Source organism: Oryx dammah, unplaced genomic scaffold (genome assembly GCF_014754425.2).
Source record: "Oryx dammah isolate SB20612 unplaced genomic scaffold, SCBI_Odam_1.1 HiC_scaffold_20, whole genome shotgun sequence".
Lineage (NCBI taxonomy): Eukaryota > Metazoa > Chordata > Mammalia > Artiodactyla > Bovidae > Oryx > Oryx dammah.
The window spans coordinates 62,121,191-62,141,902 of record NW_024070204.1 but is presented as its reverse complement, the minus strand read 5'-3'; the positions used below and the strand labels follow the sequence as shown (position 1 = coordinate 62,141,902).

General features: G+C 46.3%; 1 protein-coding gene across 1 annotated transcript in view; it reads left to right on the top strand.

The window, feature by feature from the left end:
• Positions 1-8,878, top strand: part of ZNF366 (zinc finger protein 366) — a 62,070-nt gene extending 53,192 nt beyond the window's left edge. The window contains exons 4-5 of the mRNA XM_040262696.1: positions 4,279-4,453; positions 7,326-8,878. Of these exons, the coding sequence (XP_040118630.1) occupies positions 4,279-4,453; positions 7,326-7,849 (699 nt within the window). The 3' untranslated portion in view covers positions 7,850-8,878. The remainder of the gene's footprint in view (positions 1-4,278; positions 4,454-7,325) is intronic.
• The last annotated feature ends 11,834 nt before the right edge of the window (positions 8,879-20,712 follow it).

Here is a 20,712-nt window from a genome sequence, read left to right as displayed (position 1 = left end):
GCATGAGGAAGTCATATTTTCCCTGACTTGGTTGTTTATTTCCTAACCATACACTTAGACATTCATTAAATGTTATTATATATGTAGCCTTGTGCTGAATACTGGTGTTGGCCGCACAGAGAAGAAGGTGGCTACATTTCTGAATACTACCTGGGACACTTTTACTGTCCTCAGAATTTTCAGGGCTAACACATTATTTCTTATCCCTGGGAAAGCTCTCCATTGGCTACCAATCAGCTGTCATAAACCATAAGAAATGGTGTATTAAAAATATAAAAATTTTATAAACCATGGTGTATAAAAATTAAGTTTTATCAACAACAACAAAATTAGTCTCCTTTACCAATCACACATAAGAATGCATAGCAGATCACTCATGTCCCACAGTGGATCTTCTTCCCTGAGGCTATAAACCTTGACTTCAGAAGACAATCCGTTCAGTTCAGTCGCTGTCGTGTCCAACTCTTTGTAACCCCGTGAACCGCAGCACGCCAGGCCTCTCTGTCCATCACCAACTCCTGGAGTTTACCCAAACTCATGTCCATTGAGTCGGTGATGCCATCCAACCATCTTATCTTCTGTCGTCCCCTTCTCCTCTGCCCTCAATCTTTCCCAGCATCAGGGTCTTTTCAAATGAGTCAGCTGTTCACAAAGTATTGGAGTTTCAGCTTCAACATCAGTCCTTCCAATGAACACCCAGGACTGATCTCCTTTAGGATAGACTGGTTGGATCTCCTTGCAGTCCAAGGGACTCTCAAGAGTTCTCCACCACCACAGTTCAGAAGCATCAATTCTTCAGCGCTCAGCTTTCTTCACAGTCCACCTCTCACATCCATACATGACCACTGGAAAAATCATAGCCTTGACTAGACAGACCTTTGTTGGCAAAGTAATGTCTGCTTTTGAATATGCTGTCTAGGTTGGTCATAACTTTCCTTCCAAGGAGTAAGCGTCTTTTAATTTCATGGCTGCAGTCACCATCTGCAGTGATTTTGGAGCCCCCCCCAAATAAAGTCTGACACTCTTTCCACTGTTTCTCCATCTATTTCCCATGAAGTGATGGGACCGGATGCCATGATCTTAGTTTTCTGAATGTTGAGGTTTAAGCCAACTTTTTCACTCTCCTCTTTCACTTTCTTCAAGAGGCTCTTTAGGTCTTCTTCACTTTCTGCCATAAGGGTGGTGTCATCTGCATATCTGAGGTTATTGATGTTTCTCCCGGCAATCTTGATTCCAGCTTGTGCTTCATCCATCCCAGTGTTTCTCATGATGTACTCTGCATATAAGTTAAATAAGCAGGGTAACAATATGCACCTGGATGGACTCCTTTTCCTATTTGGAACCAGTCTGTTGGGCCATGTCCAGTTCTAACTGTTGCTTCCTGACCTGCATACAGGTTTCTCAAGAGGCAGGTCAGGTGGTCTGGTATTCCCATCTCTTTCAGAATTTTCCACAGTTTCTTGTGATCCACACAGTCAAAGGCTTTGGCATAGTCAATAAAGCAGAAATAGATGTTTTTCTGGAACTCTCTTGCTTTTTTGATGATCGGAGACAATATCATTTATTAAAATGTTAAAACATCCTATTGTCCCCATGTACCACTAAAATGACCCAGAAAGTTCAGAACTGAATGAATCGATCTAGAAAAACATGCGAATAGAAAATATGCCCTCAGCTATGATGATCATAAAAGGTTGCTTGTCCAAAACTGAGGAAGAATCTGGAAAATCCCTGGCAGTAGCCCTCGTGCTGTGTGCACACCTGTGTGTGTTGGGTGGAGGTGGGCTATCATATGAGGGGAAAAGGGGCTGTGGCCGCAGGCAGGTGAATTGCTCCAGAGTCACAGCAGTTGCAGTAGCAATAAGCTGTGGGTCATTATCACAATAGTGTTAAGGTTGATGAAATGTCTGAAGATAATGAAGAGACTATTCTTGTGCCACAACAAAAACAAAAGGCACTCCACATATTCTTCAAGGTTAGGTTCAAATTTTGTCTCCTTTATAAAACCTTTTCAGACCATTCCAGCTTCTAATACCTCAGCAACCAGAGATGATCACTAAAAGTGGAGTATCACCCTCCGTGAAGCCATTGAAGGAAGAAGGCACCCATTTATTCCTTCAGTTCTCTCTCTCTCTGTCTTGCGTGTAATACCACCAGACCCATCCAGGCTTGGACAAGTGCAGGAGCTTAATTGATCTTCCAGACCCTAGCTCCTCTCTTCCTGCATCTCTTGTGCTTATCTCCCCATGGCTCTTGCTCTTTTCAGATCTGCCTAATGTGCCTCACCCCTTCACTCACTCAGCAGAGGCTTACTAAGGACCTACCATGTGTCAAGCCTGGTGCTAGGCAGGGATTATAACAAAAAGGCAGGCAGAGCCTTTAGAGATGCCTCTGTCTAATGAAGGGCTGTTCAGCTCAGCAACTTCAACAGCAGCATTGTTCCAAACAATCAGGAACTATCCCGTGAACCAAATGAGAGACATCTTTTCTAAAATGACCCATGACTGGAAATACCTAGTGTAGAATCTCTAGATACATTTTTCTTCTTGGCCAGGGCAGAGAACTGCATAAACTAAGCTTATAAAGAGAACTCTATCAGAACTTTCACATGTGAGCAAAATTGAGCCACAGGCTGATATATCTTTATGAACTGTCTCTGTTGAGGATAAAAAGAAAGCAAGTATGCATACTTTTTCTTAAATTAGACCCACTCTCTCAGCACCTCCCTTCTTGGGTCACCTTTTCCAGACGAATGTGGTGAGGATGCTCTGAATACTGGGTGTGGGGCACCAGCACCTGCATTCATTCTTGCTAGTAAGGAAGTGAAAAGGGGAAAAGCACTTAAAACCCCCAAATGTGAATCATTTAAAAATATAGAACCAGCCATTCATTGCCCATGCATAGATTATCTGTGAAAAATCTGCAGTCCCAGGATGGCTTCCTCTTACTGCCCAGCATTCTGTTAGTCTGAGTGCCCGAGGTCACAGCTGATGGCCAGCTCAGCTCTCACTGCCATGGCCACCTGAAGACAATATGGTCTGCATTAATAAAAGTTCCACCCAGAGTCTCCTCACTGGCGCCAACACCATATCTCAGTGAGAAAGGAAAACTGGCGTCTCCTTCAGCGGACACCGCACTCCACGCCCTCTCTGCAGGCCCCACTCACTCTGTTTCTCTGCCCTCTGATGTGGGCCTCGGAGGGTGGGGAGGAGGGAAGGAGAGTGTTCCTCCCATGAACCTGGAGTCCCAGCACAGACACAGAGTCCTTCTCGGCATTCCTCACAGCACAGCCAAGCAAGGGCTGAGCTTCCAAACCCCACTCTGGTGAAGCCTGGGGACAAGAGAAGCAAGGAGAGCACGCACAACAGCTGCTCCTGTCTCCCACCCTCAGCATCTGCACGTCCTGCCTTCAATCAGGCAGTTCTGCTGTTCCCATGGGAGCTAGGGAACCGCTGGTGTGGTCCGTCATGTGTTTGCAATTTGATGGAAATAGGAATGAGAAGAAAAGAAGTGACTAAAATAGGTTTGCTTTTGTATACCTAGGATGATATTTTCAGTACTTCAAATCTCTACCCAGAGAAAGGACACAGTCCTTCCTTTATACACTGTTCCTTTTAACTTGCTACAGTTAGCAAATTAAAAAAATTAGAGAAGCATTGTTGATACAGTCTAATGGAAGAGGGGTTGTGTTGGGGGAAACTGTGATACATGGTGACTGATGATATGGTCACTGGTGTCCAAGGACCTGAGTTCATTATCCTACCTCCAGCACCCATAAGCTGTGTGTGCCTTGGCCAACCTCATCTTAACCCCTCAGTTTGTCCATCCAAATAGTCCGTGGCAGACTTGGGATAGCACTTTCCATATTGTAAATACTCCATAAATACTAACCAAGTCATCATATCCTTATCATTACAGTGAAGCATACTTTGAGCAATTGCTTTTCAGTGAAGATTTTCTCCTTTTCGAAAGGCTGTGTTCAAAAGAAGCTTCAAAAGAAGCTTCCTAGCTTTGCAGTTTTCACCTTGAGTTTAAAAATCCCTGTACAACAGGAATAAAATCTCATGAATCCATCCCTCCCTGCTCCACCTCTGAGCCTGGGCTCAAGGCAGCCATTCCCTGACTTCCTTGGGGACACCTTATTTGGAGGCAGTTTAAAAATGCCAAGATTCAAACAAAGTAGCAGCTCGTCCGTGCTCACCCAGGCCTGAGTGTGGTTATCTGGGCAAGGGTCCCACCTGAGAGTAAGCTGTGTTCTCCTCGCCACTGTCTCGACAGCTCTGTGGGAAGGAATTCAACCGGATGCACAACCTCATGGGCCACATGCACCTGCACTCTGACAGCAAACCCTTCAAGTGCCTCTACTGCCCCAGCAAGTTCACCCTGAAGGGGAACCTCACACGCCACATGAAAGTGAAGCACGGGGTCATGGAGCGGGGCCTCCACTCTCAAGGTAATCACCCTTCCGGGAACCCCACGGTGGCCGGGCCCGGCGGGCCACGACACGGGAGCGGAGCTGGTCTTCAGGGAGCTCGGCTAGGGGGGGTTATTCCTACCTTCAGAAAAGGGAGCATCGTCTTCAAGGCCACGGCCGAGCAGCAGGAGCAGGTTGGCAACATCACGATAGCAAACAGAGTGAGTGTCTGGAGCTTGCGAGTGAAAGTGACGGAGGTTAGAGCGTCAGAACGGTGCGGGTCGGCACCGCTCTGCAGTCTGTGTCCCGGGCCCCGCAGCAAGAGCTCTGTCTCTCTGAACATTTATAGTAACTCCAGGCTGGAGGAACTTCTGTTATCCCCATATTACAGATGGGGAAGGTGAGGCTCTGAAATCTTACCTGACTCAACTGAAAAGTGGCTGACTGAGAATTTGAACGCAGACCTTTCTGACTCTAAAGCCACACTGTATCCTCTTTATCGCACTGCTGTTAAGGGGCAGGCCTGCAAGTTCTGCTGATAGCTGAAGTGTGTCTAGTCCAGGTCTAGGCCTAGCAGGATAGCAGGCTAGGTCTCATCCACCTGCTCACAATCAGAAACTCAAGAGGACAGTTTTCCTGCTTGGAAGGGCCGGTTGGCCACAGGCTGAGCAGGGGCTTCTGTCTCCCCCACTGAGTCTTAACTGAACTGATGGGAAGTTCCTGCCTCCTGTTATCTTCTGTCCCTTTCTTTGCAGGAAAGAGTTAATTTCCAGAAGTACTGAATTCAGTAGGTTGTCCTTCAGTAAATGGGCTGTAAATGCTCTCTATCCAGTGTGGTATGCTCCATGCCCTGGCAGATGCAAGGGGAACTGAATCGCCTTTGTTCGCCCTCTGGGAGGTCTGTGTGTGGAGAGAAGACACACATATATGTAACTTGCAGTAGCATGTTAACTGGGCTGATGATCCAAGCACAGGGCAATGCACTTAGATGTTTGCTTGTCCCCAATATCCCACAAAGTAGACTGTGTTATTCTCTTTTTATGTAAGAGGAGACCATGGCCAGAAGGTGTTATAGAAACTGTTCAAGGTTAAACAGCAAGTTGAACGCAGAATTGAGATTCTAACTCAGGAATTTCTGGCTCAAGCCAGTGCTCACTGCACTGGGTAAAAACATGGGTGGTTTGTTCATATTTGCTGCTTCTCCCCACCCTTTACAAAAGATGTGGTCAACTAGGCACCCATATTCATAAGTCGAATGCATGCATGCACACGCAGCATGAAGCAAAATGATTATAGCTTCAGATTTCTGAGATGCCCACTGAGTTTATGATGACTCCTGGGTGACAGGAAATTGATCATCCTAAAACAAGGCCTGGAGTTTGTATAAAAGCCCTGAAAAAATGCTCGTTAAAAACAAAAGCATTTTTTTCCCTTGAGGATGTTCTTTTCCTGAATTATTCTTTGCATCCAGCTATTCTGGATTTTTCCAGAACTAGGTGAAGTTTGTTCAGCCACCACAGCTGGAGACATAGAAGGCAATGAGGAGACAGTGCTCCATCTGACAGTCTGACTTGGTCACCAGAACTTACCCCACGTGGATGCTCACATCCTAACAGGCAACTAAAGACTCATTCTTCTGGAAAAATCAAGAGCATCACTATATTATCAGAGAGTTGCTTTGAAAGTTTGTAACAGACTTCCCGACAATGTTAATGCTTTCATCTACAAAAGGTTTTGGCATTTCTTCACTCTAGTTTTTGAAATAGCTCAAGAATCATGACCCAGATTAAAAAGATCCTCCCTCTGTCCCTGACAAGATTAAAGCTACAGATAGCTTCGTTGCCTGACAACACCGTAAAGTAGGCAGCCCTGGAGATCGGCTTCCTTGGTGTGTCCCCACCTCAGCAGCCTGCTTCTCCCTGGGCACCAGGGTCTGGCCACCCCAGGCCCTCCCTGCTGTCCTCCTCAGTCATCCCCACCTGTTCCTCCAGGCCTGACCGCTGGCCCACGCCGGACGGGTCGCGCCTCCCACATGTCTGTTGGCTGCTGAAAGCCCATCCCTGAAAGTGAGGCCCGCCCACCTCCCTGTGTCCAGTAGCAGGGACACTTGTGGTTGGTCAGGGGCCTTTGAACGCCTCAGTGCACCTTCCTCTGCCCTTCCAGCTCTGTCTGTGCTTGGGGAGCCCTGGAACCAAATGCAGTATCTGGTTTGTTTGTTTGTTTGTTTTCACAATGAAAATATCTTTGTTATTTTTTCCTTATGGTAAAATATGTGTTCACTGTTAAAAGTAAAAAGAAATATATTCGAAGTGAAAAGAAAAGTGTAAAAATCACCTCATAGTTAGACCCATTTTTGAGATTTTGACATATATCCTTCCAGACATTTTTTGATAGATAAAATAGAGTCTACACAATAAATATATATATTTTTACTTAAAGTATATAGAAAATACCTTTTATGAGCACTAAGAGGTCTCGACATATTATACACATAGAAATACCTTCTACACACATAATACCTTGACTGTTCTTTATGGTCTGAGACACCAGGGAAGCCCCATGGAGGTACTACTATTTATGTAAACACACCTCTGTCCTTAAATGGATACGTTGTTTTCACCCGTCCTTATACAGTTTTTGCATCTGCCGGACTATTTTCATAGTTTAAGTTTTCAGCCGTGTGATTGGCTAAGTCAAAGGTGTGCTTATTTTTAAAGTTTTTCGTGCACGTTGCCACAGTCCCCTGAAAGGAGTCACACGGATATCGATTCCAGCTGTGACAAGGCCCGTCTCTCTACAGCCTTCTGGGGATTTATCTAGTTTTAAAATGCAAAATCAAGTTATGCTAACCAGCCCTGGGTTCCGCCCAGCGACCCCTTCGGCGGCCTGAACGTGCCTTTGCTCCTGGCAGGTTTTGGAAGGGGGAGAATTGCGCTGGCGCCGGCGGCGGGCGCCCTGCGGAGCCTGGAGCAGGAGGAACCCTTCGATCTGTCCCAGAAGCGCCAGGCCAGGGGGCCAGCCTTCCAGTCGGACGGGGAGAGCGCCCGGGGCAGCTCCTGCCACGAGGAGGAGGACGAAGACAACTGCTGCGAGGTGGAGCCCGACAGCCCGGGCCTCGGGCCCCGCGGCCCGCCGCTCTGCGCGCCGCAGGACCTGTCTGCCAAGCCGGGGCCGGGCCCTGGGGAGGAGGCGCCCGCCGAGGAGGCCTCGCCTCCGGGGGCCCGCCCGCTGAGGAGCCGCGACAGCCTGGGGCCCGAGGGCGGCCCCGAGCGAGAGTTCGCCCGCAGAGACGAGCGGCCTGGCCTCCGGGTCCTGCCGAGCACCCGGAGGGGCCCAGCCTTTTCTGATTACTTGTACTTCAAGCACAGAGATGAGAGTTTAAAAGAATTACTGGAGAGGAAAATGGAAAAACAAGCAGTGCTTTTGGGGATCTAAGTGGACGGTTTAAGAATTACACTTGGAAAATGAGAGCTAGGCAGTGCAGATATAGCTTTCCGCATGAGCTCTCATTTGCTGGAGAGGAGAAGGGCACGAATCTTAACAAAGGGCGCAGACTAGATGAGCAGAGAAGCAAATGCTTCTCAGATCTTGCATTTGGGCCCTTGATTTTTAACACACATGGAGGGCCCTCTTCAATGTTGTTTCGTGGATCTCCAGTACAATTAACTGTACATACTGTTCTAGACATCTAATTGTAAGCTGATGCTGAGGTGCTTTTAGAAATTCTGTTTTCCATTGACTAACATGGTAAATTTCTTTCTAGTTGCAAAAATATGGTGCTTGACATGTTACTTTATTAATAACTCTTTAGTTGAATTTGTGAAAGTTATATTTTTCCAGATAGATGAAAATAGTAGTAGTGGTATATATTTTTTAAATCATTTTATTAAATAATCAAAAAATATCAGAAATGACAGGAGGGTGAGTTTTTAAAGAGGATGTTCTTGAGTAGTCGCTGCAGATATAAGATAAAATTTCAAGAGAATGTGATTAATTTTCATTAAGGAAAAACCAGCAGTGCTTAGATTCCTGCCTGGGTCTGCCTTGTTCAGCTCCCGCTGCCTTCATCAGATGTGGCATAGGAGCGTATTTTCTGATGGCCCAGCAGCGCTCAGTGTCTGCAGGCTAACCCTGAGTCCTGAGCAGGGCTCCCTCCTGGAGACCTTGCTCCAAGGCCTCATGCCCTGCAAAGCAGCTGCAGGAAGAGTTGGCACCCTGCGAGCAGTGGATTTCTCATCAGTGCTGGAGCTGCAGGGTTGGGGGAGGAATTCTCCCTGAAATTTCAGCTGTAACTTGTTTAGAGTATTGGACTAACCATTGCTAGGAAAGCGGTTGCGGGGCTGTGTTCTCAGTGCTGCCTGCACATTACAATCATCTCAGGAGTAGCAGTGTTACCTGCTCAGTCGTGTCCAACTCTTTGCGACCCCATGGACTGTAGCCAGCCAAGCTCCTCTGTCCCTGGGATTCCCCTGGCAAGAATACTGGAGTGGGTTGCCATTTTCTTCTCCAGAGGATTTTCCCAAAGCAGGAATCAAACCCGGGTCTCCTGCATTGCAGGCGTATTCTTTACCATCTGAGCTATAGGGAAGTCCCAGAATCATCTCAGGGAGCCTTTAAAAAAAAAATACTAATGTTGAGGCCTGAGCCCCTGAGGCCCTGATTTAATTGGTCTAGAGTGGAGCTCTGGCATTGGTTATTTTCCAAATTGCCCCAGATGACTCTTACGTGTAGCGAGAGTTGAGAAAGATCGACTAGGATAAAACAGTGGCTCCCAAGACCCCCTCACAAGGATCCCATCAGTATTTCTGCTTCTGGCTTTACTCACTAAGACAGAAAGCAGGAGACCTTGAGATCATTCTGCTGACTTAGGCCTTCTTACCTGTTCTGTCAGAGCCTCACGAGAGGACACACACACACACACACACACACACACACACACACACTGTATGAACACACAGTTTTTTTTAATAGGAGATGATGCCTGTGATGTTTATGATCACTTAATATGTTTAAAAATACATAGCCTGCAGTGGCTAATTATTTCTTTCTAGATTTGTGAATCATGATTCCAGTGAGTGGTGGTGACTGTGAAGTGTGGTTTGAGCCCAGCAGGTGGGCTTTCCTTAGGCACTGGATTCTGACAAAGAAAGCAGTGCTGACAAGATGTCACATACATGTGACTGCCCCTAAGCAGTGACCCTCTGGTACTGTGTCTGTGTTTATGTAAAAACTGCTTCTTGGTAGTTTCAACTCTTATTTGTAGAGCTAGGTACTGTTTATTTTTTGCTTCTTTTCCTCCCCAAATTCCCAGGACATTTCATTAGACAGTCTGACCCATCTCTGACTGTGGGATGCCGTTTTTTTTCTCTTGGTCCCCAGGTGCTTCCCCATCAGCCTCACTTAGGCCTCATCAGTCACGCATGCACTTTGTCAGCCCCTGATGCAACTCCTCCTGCCACTTTGCTTAAGGTTCCTTCCTCCAGCGTCCCCACCACAGCTTGCCAAAGCCACTTGAGTTCCCTGCAGCCATCTTTGCTTGTCTCAGGGTCAGGGCACCTGCAAAGGGGATGGTAAAGGGAGGATTGTGGGTTTCTGCAGTTACCAGAACAACTCTGAGTCAAGTACCTACCCAAAGGATAGGACCCAAAGGATCCAAACCTATCCTTCCAAGGGGCCATTTGCTTTCCACTCATCATTTTTAATATAGCTCATCAGTGCCTCCAATGATGTCACTTGGAGGCTGGCAGAGTGGTCTCTGAAGCCTCCAACTCTCAGGGGCCTGTTACATATTCATTCTTTCAGCAGCCAGGTGTTAAGCACCTGCCATAAAGGCTGCAGATTTCAGTTTGTTCTGGGTGTGCCAAACTGGAATAGAAACTAGGAGATCTTGAATAGCAGGTTTATAGACTTTTCTACCCAAAATGAGTCAGGTGGGAGTGTTTGAGGAACAAGTTAATGTTGAGATGGAAAGAGCATGGTCCAGAATGGTGGTTTCCACATTGTGTTGAGAAGCAAGAGGTCTTTTTAGGCCTTCTAGAGCTGCTAGAGGAGGATAAATTCTCAGCCTTCATCCCCACTTCACTCAGAGCAGCTCCAGTTCCATCTGTTTTATTTGTTAGATTTCCAAGTAAAATTTCGTTTAGAGGAAGAAAAAAGGGTCTAGGAAAAGTAATTTAAAAATTTGTTATGAAATGTATTCTAAAGCCTGTTTTTCATTCTTGACTGTGGCTATGAGAGACTTAGATATAATTAGCTATAACCTGCTGATTAATATGCCCTGACCTTCTGAGAACCAAGTCTAAAACCGTGGTTTTGTGTGTGACCAACATCCTGATTTGCCTGGGACAACCCAGGTTTATACCTCTTGTTCCCACATAGTCACTAAGAGTGTCACCTTAACTCTCAAAAATGTTCCAGTTTGGGTGATGAATTATATGGGCACCCTACGCATAAGTACAGAGTACAGAGCTACGGGAAGGGGTGGCCAACCTTGCCTAGAGCTGTTAATAATGAGCCAGAACACAGCCTGAAAGAGAAGCCGTAAGGCCTTTCTCAGAGAACTAAGGGATGAAACCATCCAAGGTCATCAACACTTCCCCAGCCAGGATAGCATGACATTTATCACGTTGTGACACTAGGAAAATAGGTCACTACCAGATGCTTTCCAGGCTTTTGACCGCTGTCTTTGAACCGACCAACTGACCCTTCCAAGTGGCATATTTTCTGTTAATCTTTTTATTCCAGCCTATGATTACCCCCTTTTGTTGCCTTTCAACTCTTTCTCTCTTTTTAAAAATTTGCCTTCCCACTGGCCATGAGACTGAGGCTGATCTTCCATGATCTCACAAGGGTATCTGGTATATTTGTATATGAGTAGTTGCATGAGACAGCCCAATGTGCACACTGTATTTATTAAGCCCTGAAGGCATTTAATAAAATATTAACATCCTATTTTGAATTATGATCTTTGCTTTGCTGGAACAAAATGTAACAGAGCTAACATTTAAAATCCTTCACATATTTGGACAATATTACACCAAATGTTGATTTTGTACAGAATTCTGGCTTGCTATTTAAAACTAAAACTTGAAGTATGTAACAACCCAAGTTGTGAATATTGCTTTCTGCTTCAGTGAAAAAGCAGTTTACCTGAAAATAGCATGTAACCTATATTTTGTTAATTTAAGCAAATAAAGACATGTTGGAAAAAACTGAGTTAATCATTTGCGACACCTGAAATTTTACGAGGAAGCTGCCTTTCTCGGTGTCCCACTCCTGCCCTGAGACCTCCCGGCAGAGCAGTTCCCACCGGGGTGCGTCTCGGCCCCGGGGAGACGTGGGTGATGGATTCTCGCTCCAAGCCTTCAAAAACAGATGAATGAACCTCAGCCCATCAGCAGGCAGGTGGCATATTCTGCATCCTCTTCTCTCCTATTCAGAAGAACTAGTTCTGGAAGGGTGTCATGGGAGAGTGGAAGGTTAGAGGCGGCACTAGGTTGTTCTGTGTCACGTCCTTTGTACAGTATATGCTGTAGTGGGCAAGAGCACAGACCCTGGTGCCAGGTTCCCGGGTTCAGCGCCCAGCTCTCCCACTCCTAGTCTTTGGGTCCTGAGGCCAGTTTGTGAACTTCTCTCTGTGCTTTAGTCTCCTCATCTTCCTGACCAGGTCATTTTGTGGGTTAAACGAGGTAATACATGAAGACACTCGTGTGCATGGCTTGCAGTATATGCCTCATAAGACTTAGCTGTTATTATTCACATCAGTGAAGCGGCCAGGAAATGGGACACTCAGCTCCCCCTCTGGAGCAGAGCACCCAGAGCTATGTCAGCATGGGAAGTTGTCCATTTCCGAGAAAGCTTCCCTTTTAAACGTTACATGCTGTTATGTGCCAAGCGATATGCCAGGTGCTTTGCACGCTCAACCCCATTTAAACCTCACACAACCCTGAGAGGCAGAGGTGGTCGTCTCCACTTTACTGATGAGGAAATGGAGGTTCAGGAGAGGGAAGCAACTTGCTCTGAACAGCTTCATCAGCAAGTTCTTCCTTTGCCCGCCAAGCGTATGGCCTGTAGCAGGCTCTCTGGAAGCACGTGCTAAGACAGATTAGGATGCAAGGTGTTTATTAGGGATGAGCAGCAGTTAAAAGAAGCACGAGGAAAGAGCTCTGAGGAAGAGAGAAGCAGGGCTGTGCCGCTCTCATCTGACATGGCGAGGGGGCAAGGTCCACTCATCCGAGTGGCGCCACGCTGGGCAGAGGCATTCAGGCCTCGGTGCCCCCCACCCCCCACCCCTTGCCCTGTCAACAGAAGCTGTGCTTCCAGGAGGAGCCTGACCTCAGGAAGGTGTGACTACACAGGGGCAACCCTGACAGAGTCAGGGAGCTGGTGGCTACAGGCGTCTGCTGCCTCCACTCCACAGCTCAGCGCGAGGCCCTCTTTGAAGAGAGACTGGGTGACTCTGCATCTGCCACAGCCTACCGCTTGGATCACTCCAATCCACTTCCTCATGTGCAGTCACAGAACACTGCCTCCAGGATTCCAGTGGGCCTCTCTGCCTGAGGGACAACTAAGAAAAGGGAGATTCGTGGAATAAACTTCAGCCCTGCTGTGGCAGTCACTCTCAGAGACACACTGATGCTCGTTTCCTCCTTCCTCCATTACCTGTCTAGATCCATCTCACTATCAGATACCACCTCTGCCCAGTCAGGGGCTTTCCATGTAGCGTGGCCCAGACGCTCATCTCCAAAGGGCCTGACCTTGGTCATCGTGTTGCTGCAGACTGAGTGCTTTGGTCTCCCCTTCAGATTTGTATGTTGGAACCTTAACCCTAGTGTTATGCTATTTGGAGGTAGGACCCTTGGGAGATAATTGGGTTTAGATAAGGGCATGAGGATAGAACTGCATGATGAGACTAGTGCTAAGACCAGAGTCTTCTCTCTCTCTGCACTGCAAGGACGCAGCAAGGAAGCGGCTGTCTGCAAACCAGGAGGAGGGTCCTCACCAGACACAGGAGCTGCGGGCACACGATCTTGGACTTCCCAGCCTTCAGAACTGTGAGAAATCAGTGTTTGCTGTGTTACTCAGTCAGTCTGTGATATTTTGTTATAGCAGCCCAAATGGACTAAGATAGATGCTCTTCTCAGAATGGGATTACTGTGTTTGTTCATTTACAGTCATGGGTGGGGAAGGAAACGCCAAGAGAACCCCAGGTGGGTTCCACGCATATTCCTTCCTGACCCCTTATGTGTCAACAGCTCTTCTCTCTCCTGATTACCAGGTCTTTCCCCTCTGCCAAGATGGTGACTCCTATGCTTGTCTGCAGGTCCCTGGAGACACAGAATAAAAAGTGCCCAGGTGACAGACACGCTGCTGTTGCTGCTGCTAAGTGTCCGACTCTGTGCGACCCCATAGACAGAAGCCCACCAGGCTCCGCCATCCCTGGGATTCTGCAGGCAAGAACACTGGAGTGGGTTGCCATCTCCTTCTCCAATGCATGAAAGTGAAAAGTGAAAGTGAAGTCGCTCAGTCGTGTCCGACTCCTAGGGACCCCATGGACTGCAGCCCACCAGGCTCCTCCATCCATGGGATTTTCCAGGCAAGAGTACTGGAGTGGGGTGCCGTTGCCTTCTCAGGGCTTATCATTAAATGGTCCTCTTGCTATGCCACAGGTGGAAGTGTACTCTCTTTGAGTAGGAGCACTTCTAACCCTCCAGAGCCCAGAGTCACAGCTATGAGAAATACTGAGTCCCCCACCATGGCACTGCAAGTGAAACCAAGTAGGGCCTCTCCTGCTTCCACCCTTGGTCCCAGATCCATGCATTCTTCCTGTTGAGAGTATAGGAGCATATAAAAGTCTTTGATTCAGTGCATATGCTGGAGGATGACACTCCATCCTTGTGGAGTATTTCCTCCAAGAAGAGCTCTAGGCAGCTGGCCCCTTCTGGGTGGTGTGTGTGTGATACCTAGCTCCTGTAGTCACGGGCCCATCCCTCACCTCATTTGCTCTAATGTGAATGCTATGGTCTGATGTTACACTATCTAAGATTCTGTGTCCATAAAACAAACACTCCATAACCATACCACTTGCATGGGCATGCTGGCTGAGGTCCTACCAGCAGGCAGGGCAGACCTACATATGAAGTATGTGTCTATTCCTGTGAAAAAGTCCTTTCAAATCAAAAGGGACTCAGTATAGTCAGCTCCTCACCAAGTGACTAATTGTGCTTCTTGAGTCGTGCTGCCATATTGGAAGCTCGGCACCACTCTTTGTGGCTGGTGTGCTGGACATTCAGCAATAGGTAAGCCTTGGTAAATGGAGTTCAGGCTGCTGCTCTCGTGTGCAGCTTTCATCTGTGCCACTTCGGCCAATTTATATGAGCTTTGTTATAGCACTGGACTAGCTGTTGACAGAGGGTTGAAGTCAACTAGCAAGGTCACTTGTCTGCCTGACTTAATCTCTGCCTGACTTTAATGTCCTTTCATGGTGAATGCTATCTGATGGGCATTAGCATGTGAAACAAAGATTCTCATACTCTGTGTTCACTCCCATATATCTGTCCACTCAACTCTACTCTAATAGACAATAATAGTGAATATCTACTTTAATTAGAGTGGTCAGAGAGTGACATCTAATTTGAGAACTGAAGGGTAGAAGGGGCCAGCTGTGGAAAAGACAGGGGAAGAGCATTTCAGGCAGAGCAGACAGCATGTGCAAAGGTCTTTGACTGAAGGGAACATGGCCAAGGAAAGGACGGCGTGGAGGGCACAGCAGGAGAGGGAGCATGATGCGAGGTGAGGCTGGTGAGGAGAGCCTCTGAGCGTGGGGATGAAAAAATGAGACCTGCATTTTCTAAAGCTCATTCTGACTATTGTGTGGAGAGTAGGTTGGAAGGAAGCCAGGATCATGCTGGGAGACCATTAAAGGGCGGTTTTAATAGTCTGTGCAAGATAATACTGGCCTGGATTAAAAAGATAGCAAAGAGGAAGTTAGGAATGGATGGTTCTAAGTCTGTCTGGGGGCTTCCCAGGTGGTGCTAGTGGTAAAGACCCTGCTTGCCAGCGTAGGAGACATGAGAGACTTGGGTTCGATCCCTGAGTCAGGAAGATCCCCTGGGGGAAGATATGGCAATCCACTGCAGTATTCTTGCCTGGAGAAGCCCCATGGACAGAGGACCCTGGCGGGCTACAGTCCATGGGTTGCAGAGTCGGACACGACTGAGTGACTAACACACGCATATCTGTTTGGAGGTCCAATTGGCGTGTTCTACTGAAAGCAAATTTTAATTTTAATAGATAAACGTACATTTTTCCAAGTAAAAAATAAAATGCCACTTGATATAAAGTTCATCTCCTCACATAATGATGAAAAGGGTGAATTAGATTTTCATAGCTATCATAAAACCCACGCTCTTTACTCGATTAGGAAGAGAACCTACTTGCCAAATAGTATATGTAAAAGTAAGTCCATCTGGTTTCTCTCAGTTTTATTCTGGGTTATGATCAGTGAAGAAGGAAATAGTCAAGACTGAGTGAAGCTTCTCAGACACGGACCCTGGGAAGAAATGGTTCCAGTGAAGACAAAGGGGCACAGAGTTAGAACCCAGCAAACTGAGGGCACGAGGTGGAGCCCCAGGACCCCAAGGAGAGGCTCAAGGAGTTCTCATCTCCACAGGCCCTGGGGCCGTCTCTGATCCAGCCAGTAAAATAGTACATGTTCCTGATAATGAACTTGCATGGTCAAAGAACAGTTCATCATCTCTACCATATTTATTAACTCAATGCACTCCAAATACATTTTCATTTTAAACTATTCAATTCTCAAAGGGTGACAGCCCAGTTGTCTGGAAACTCATCCAGTGCACACATTACTTTGCACCAGTACAGAATAAATAAGATAAGATGTTGTCACATTTTAAGTCCCAAAGTGAATTGATCCATGGCACCACAGAAAGCGCCTAAAGAAGAAATAAACAACAAAAGCATGTAGCAGGAGCCTGCCCCTGCCCGTAAGGAGCACACAGTGCTCACAGGCCTGTGGAGGCTGGCAGGAACACAGCTCAGGGCTGTTCAAATCTCCTTGCTCCAAACCTCCAAAGCTTTAAAGCTAAAAACTGTCCTCCCTGTAAAAGCCCAGGTGGGAAGACAGCCTGGTTCCCTGAAGCACCAGGGCACTTCATTTTCTGCATAGCAGACCTGAGCCAAGAGTAACTTCCAGTCCCATTATGAGCTTGCTGTGCAAGCGGAGGAAGACGAGCTCATTTGAGAGCTGGGGAGTGACCCTTATAGGGTCCCCGGGGACCCAGTATCAGTGGCGCTCACTGTTTCCGCTTCCCTGGATGCAACAATATATTAAGAGAGAAAAAAAGGAGGTTGGCTCTTTTCATGATTTTCCTTTTTCATTTTTGTTGAAAATGGAACTGTGTTCTCTTGATCCTTCAAACAAATGGAGGGGAAGTGGAAGCCCAAGAGTTTCTCTTAGGTTCCCCGGAGAGGGTGTCTGTGTTTGTAGTGCGATGTGGGAAACGTCCTTGTGTATCTGCTGCATTGTCACGTCGTACCAGAGTGATTTGCAGTAGGAAGTGTGGGATGAATACAATTTCTGTGCAAGAGAAAGTGATGGAGTCACACTCTTTGAATCAAAGATCTCAATTTGCCCTTCATCTCCAAGACGTGCTTCCCCTGACCTCCGCCTCCCATCTTTATTAGATGATGAAAGAAACACAAGAACACTCTCTGAACTTGACCCAAACAGTAAGTCCAGCCAGAAGTCCTTGTTATTCAGAATGCACGTGGGCAGGGAGGGGAAAAAGAGGACATGCCAGAGATCACAGAGGCCATGTGAAGGGGGCGTATGAAAGTTGCTGGCATTGCACCTGAAGAATCATTTCAAACTGATGTTTGAAGTTATGCATTGCAAGTTTCTTCCCTGGGAAGATCTTAACAAACAAATGGCCTTTGGAAGAAAAATGGAGAGATACATTAAGAGACATCCAAAGACGTTAACAAGGATATTTCATTCATTTTTGCAATTCATCACTTTGAGCATGCTGCCAAATGATTTTGTTTCTTCTTCTAGAAAGTAATCATAATGAAACTGGTCTCCAGCCTGTGTCAGATGAGGGACTAGATGAGGTAAAACTTACCAGTCATTCTGGACTTGCAGACACAATGGCTGAACATTGCATTGTTGAAGGGCAGTTTTCCCTTCCAACCTGTAGCAAGCCTCATGAGGAAAACAGCGTCACTTAGATTAGCCAAGTCAGAGTAATATTTAGTATCCTCAGCGGTGGTTTCGCAAAACTGGATACACTGACGCTTGCGTCAACTACCTCTTCTCACTCCTTAAAAACCACCTGAAAATAAAAGAAATATGAAGTCCCCAGCAATAACCACATCTTTACAGGAAGAAAAAGCAAAACAAGATTATTCGCAGCGTTAATTGACAATGTCACCCTCCCAGGGACATTTAATAAACGTTCACCAAATATGACGATGCATCTGGGAAGCGAGCACTGCAAGCAAGAAGTCACTCTGAGTGCCTAGCGGAAGGACACAGGTGATTTTGTGGATTTCCAAGGACTTGTATTTCCAAAAGCTGTGTGTGCCTCTGTGATGCTAATCCTTTTACCTTCCTGCAGGGACACTACACCTTTGATCTCAGGGTTATCTAATCACACACTCTCCTTATTCAGGCTGTTTGCTCTCTGAGCCAAGGGCTTGGCCACCCCTGCACCACCTCCAGCAGGTTTTTAGACAGACGAGACTGCGTGTGGCCACCATCTCTGCTTCTCCTTGGACTACTGTAAGAAGGGTATAAAATTAGCACCTGAACTTACCAGGAAGATCCTTCAAGAGGATCTGTACAAAATGCTACTATTCAAAAACATGCATCTTTCCATTATGCTTGAAACTCTGTGGAGTAGGAAGGGGCTCCCAGGAGAGCAGTGTGAGGATCCCAGTGAAACCTCACTCCTAGAGTGACATTTATTCAACTGGTAAAAATTAGCAAAAATAACCATTCAAAAAACTCTGGAAATTAACCAAAAACCTTACAATTTAAGAAATCATAGACTTCTCTAGCAGTGCAGTGGTTAAGACCCAGAGCTTCCCCTGCAGAGGGTGCGAATTCAATCCTGGTCAGGGAACTAAGATCCCACATGCCACACGGTGCAGCCAAAACATTTTTTAAAAGAGAGAGAGAAAAGAAATGTCTATTCAACAAAATCTACAGAAAGTCAGTAGGAACAGTGGAAGGCATGGCTGCACATACCCCTCCTGCTGAGATCCATGTTGTCGGCATGGGCTTGAGAGCTAAGTGGCAGTTTCCATCTACCCAGCTCCGGGCAGAAGACCTAACATGGGTGGGTGGCCCGGCAGTAGAGCCAATTCCCCCACCCAAACCTTTGCCCTCTAGGGAGGAGGTGGGTGGAGTGGCCATGAGCACAGTCTCTGCTTCTCTCCACAGCCCTGTGTTGTGCAAGAGCTATTGCAGTGGTTGTAAAAGCCAAGGGGCAGCTTCGATTTCTCCCCAGTTCCTGGGGTAGGAAAACTATTCTAGGCCAGCCAAGCAGCCAGTGAACATCAGCAGATCCCATTTCCCTGTCTCTGTGCTATGAGATGCCTATTCTGAGGGAGGTGGCAGCATCTTAGTGGTGACGTTTGTGTAATAAGGTGAAGATAATTAATATAGTCACGGGGTACACAATATATTCTTTTTTATTGTTGTAAGAGATATGTAGCCTAAAAATGGCCATTTTAACCATTTTTAAGTATGCAGTTTAGTGGTATTAAGTACGTTCGTAATGTTGCACAACCTCACCACTATTCATTTCCAAAACCTTTACATCATCCCAAACAGAAACTTTGTACCCACTTAACAATAACTGTCCCCTCTCCTTCACCTCTGGTAACCTATATTCTTTTTCTGGCTCTACAAATTTCACTACTCTAGATAACTTCATGTAAGTGTAATCATATTTATATTTGTCTTTTGTGTTTGCCTTATTTTATTTAATGTTTTCAAAGTTCATCCATGTTGTAGCACATATCAAATTTTCATTCCCTTCTAAGATTGAATTGTATGATAAATGTTTTGTTTATCCATTCATTTGTAATGAACTTGGGCTTGTTGCCACTTTTTGGCTGTTGAGAATAATGCTGCTGTGAACACTAGTGTAGGAATAACTATATCAGTCCTTACTTTTAATTTGTTTTGGTGTATACCTAACAGTGGAATTGCTGGGTCATATGCTAATTCTATGTATAACTTTTGAAAGAACTGCCCAGCTCTTTTCCACAGTGGCTGCACCATTTTTCATTGATTCCCATAAGCAGTGCACAAAGGTTTCAGTTTCTCCACATCCTCTCCAACACTTCTAATTTTCCAGTTTTTGGATAAAAGCAAAAATGACACCCCACTCCAGTACTCTTGCCTGGAGAGTCCCATGGACAGAGTAGCCTGGGAGGCTACAGTCCATGGGGTCACTAAGAGTTGGACACGACTGAAGGGACTTTGGCAGCAGCAGCAGTAACCTAATGGGGGTGAAATGGTATCTCATTGTGATCATAATTTTTTAGTTAAAATGTTAGATTCCTTTATCTGTTCATCTGTTAATGCTGAGATCCATATTTTATCTTATAATCTACTTGTTCTTTTCTCATGAATATAAAAATAGAAAATATGGACTAGAGCTTTTTCTTGTAAAAAGAAAGTAGGTGCCCCAGTGATTTATGTGGGGTTTATTCCTGTTGTCTTGCTGTTTGGGGGTATTTCCTGTCCTTCAAAGGACAAAGACACTACTTGGGTTTTGAAAAGAAGTCTTTCTCTCAGTTACTCTAGTCTGTCTTACTAGTCCATCTTTTTTTGTTGTTCCCTGATCGTGTTTTCCCTTGACCCTGAATTACCAGATGAGCTAATAACTATAGCAAACTGGCTATAACTCAGGTTGGCCCTTGTAAAACTTGTACCAGAAAGATTGGGGTTAGTCTTTGCTGGGACTTGTCTGTAGCTAGAGGGTAGAGCTGCCCCTTCCATTTGGGTGGGGCTTGCCTGGAGAATCTCATGAACAGAGGAACCTGGTGGGCTACAGTCCATGGGGTCCCACAGAGTTGGACACAACTGAAGATGGATGTGAGAGTTAGACTGTGAGGAAGGCTGAGCGCCGAAGTATTGATGCTTTTGAACTGTGGTGTCGGAGAAGACTCTTGAGAGTCCCTTGGACTGCAAGGAGATCCAACCAGTCCATTCTGCAGGAGATCCACCCTGGGATTTCTTTGGAAGGAATGATGCTGAAGCTGAA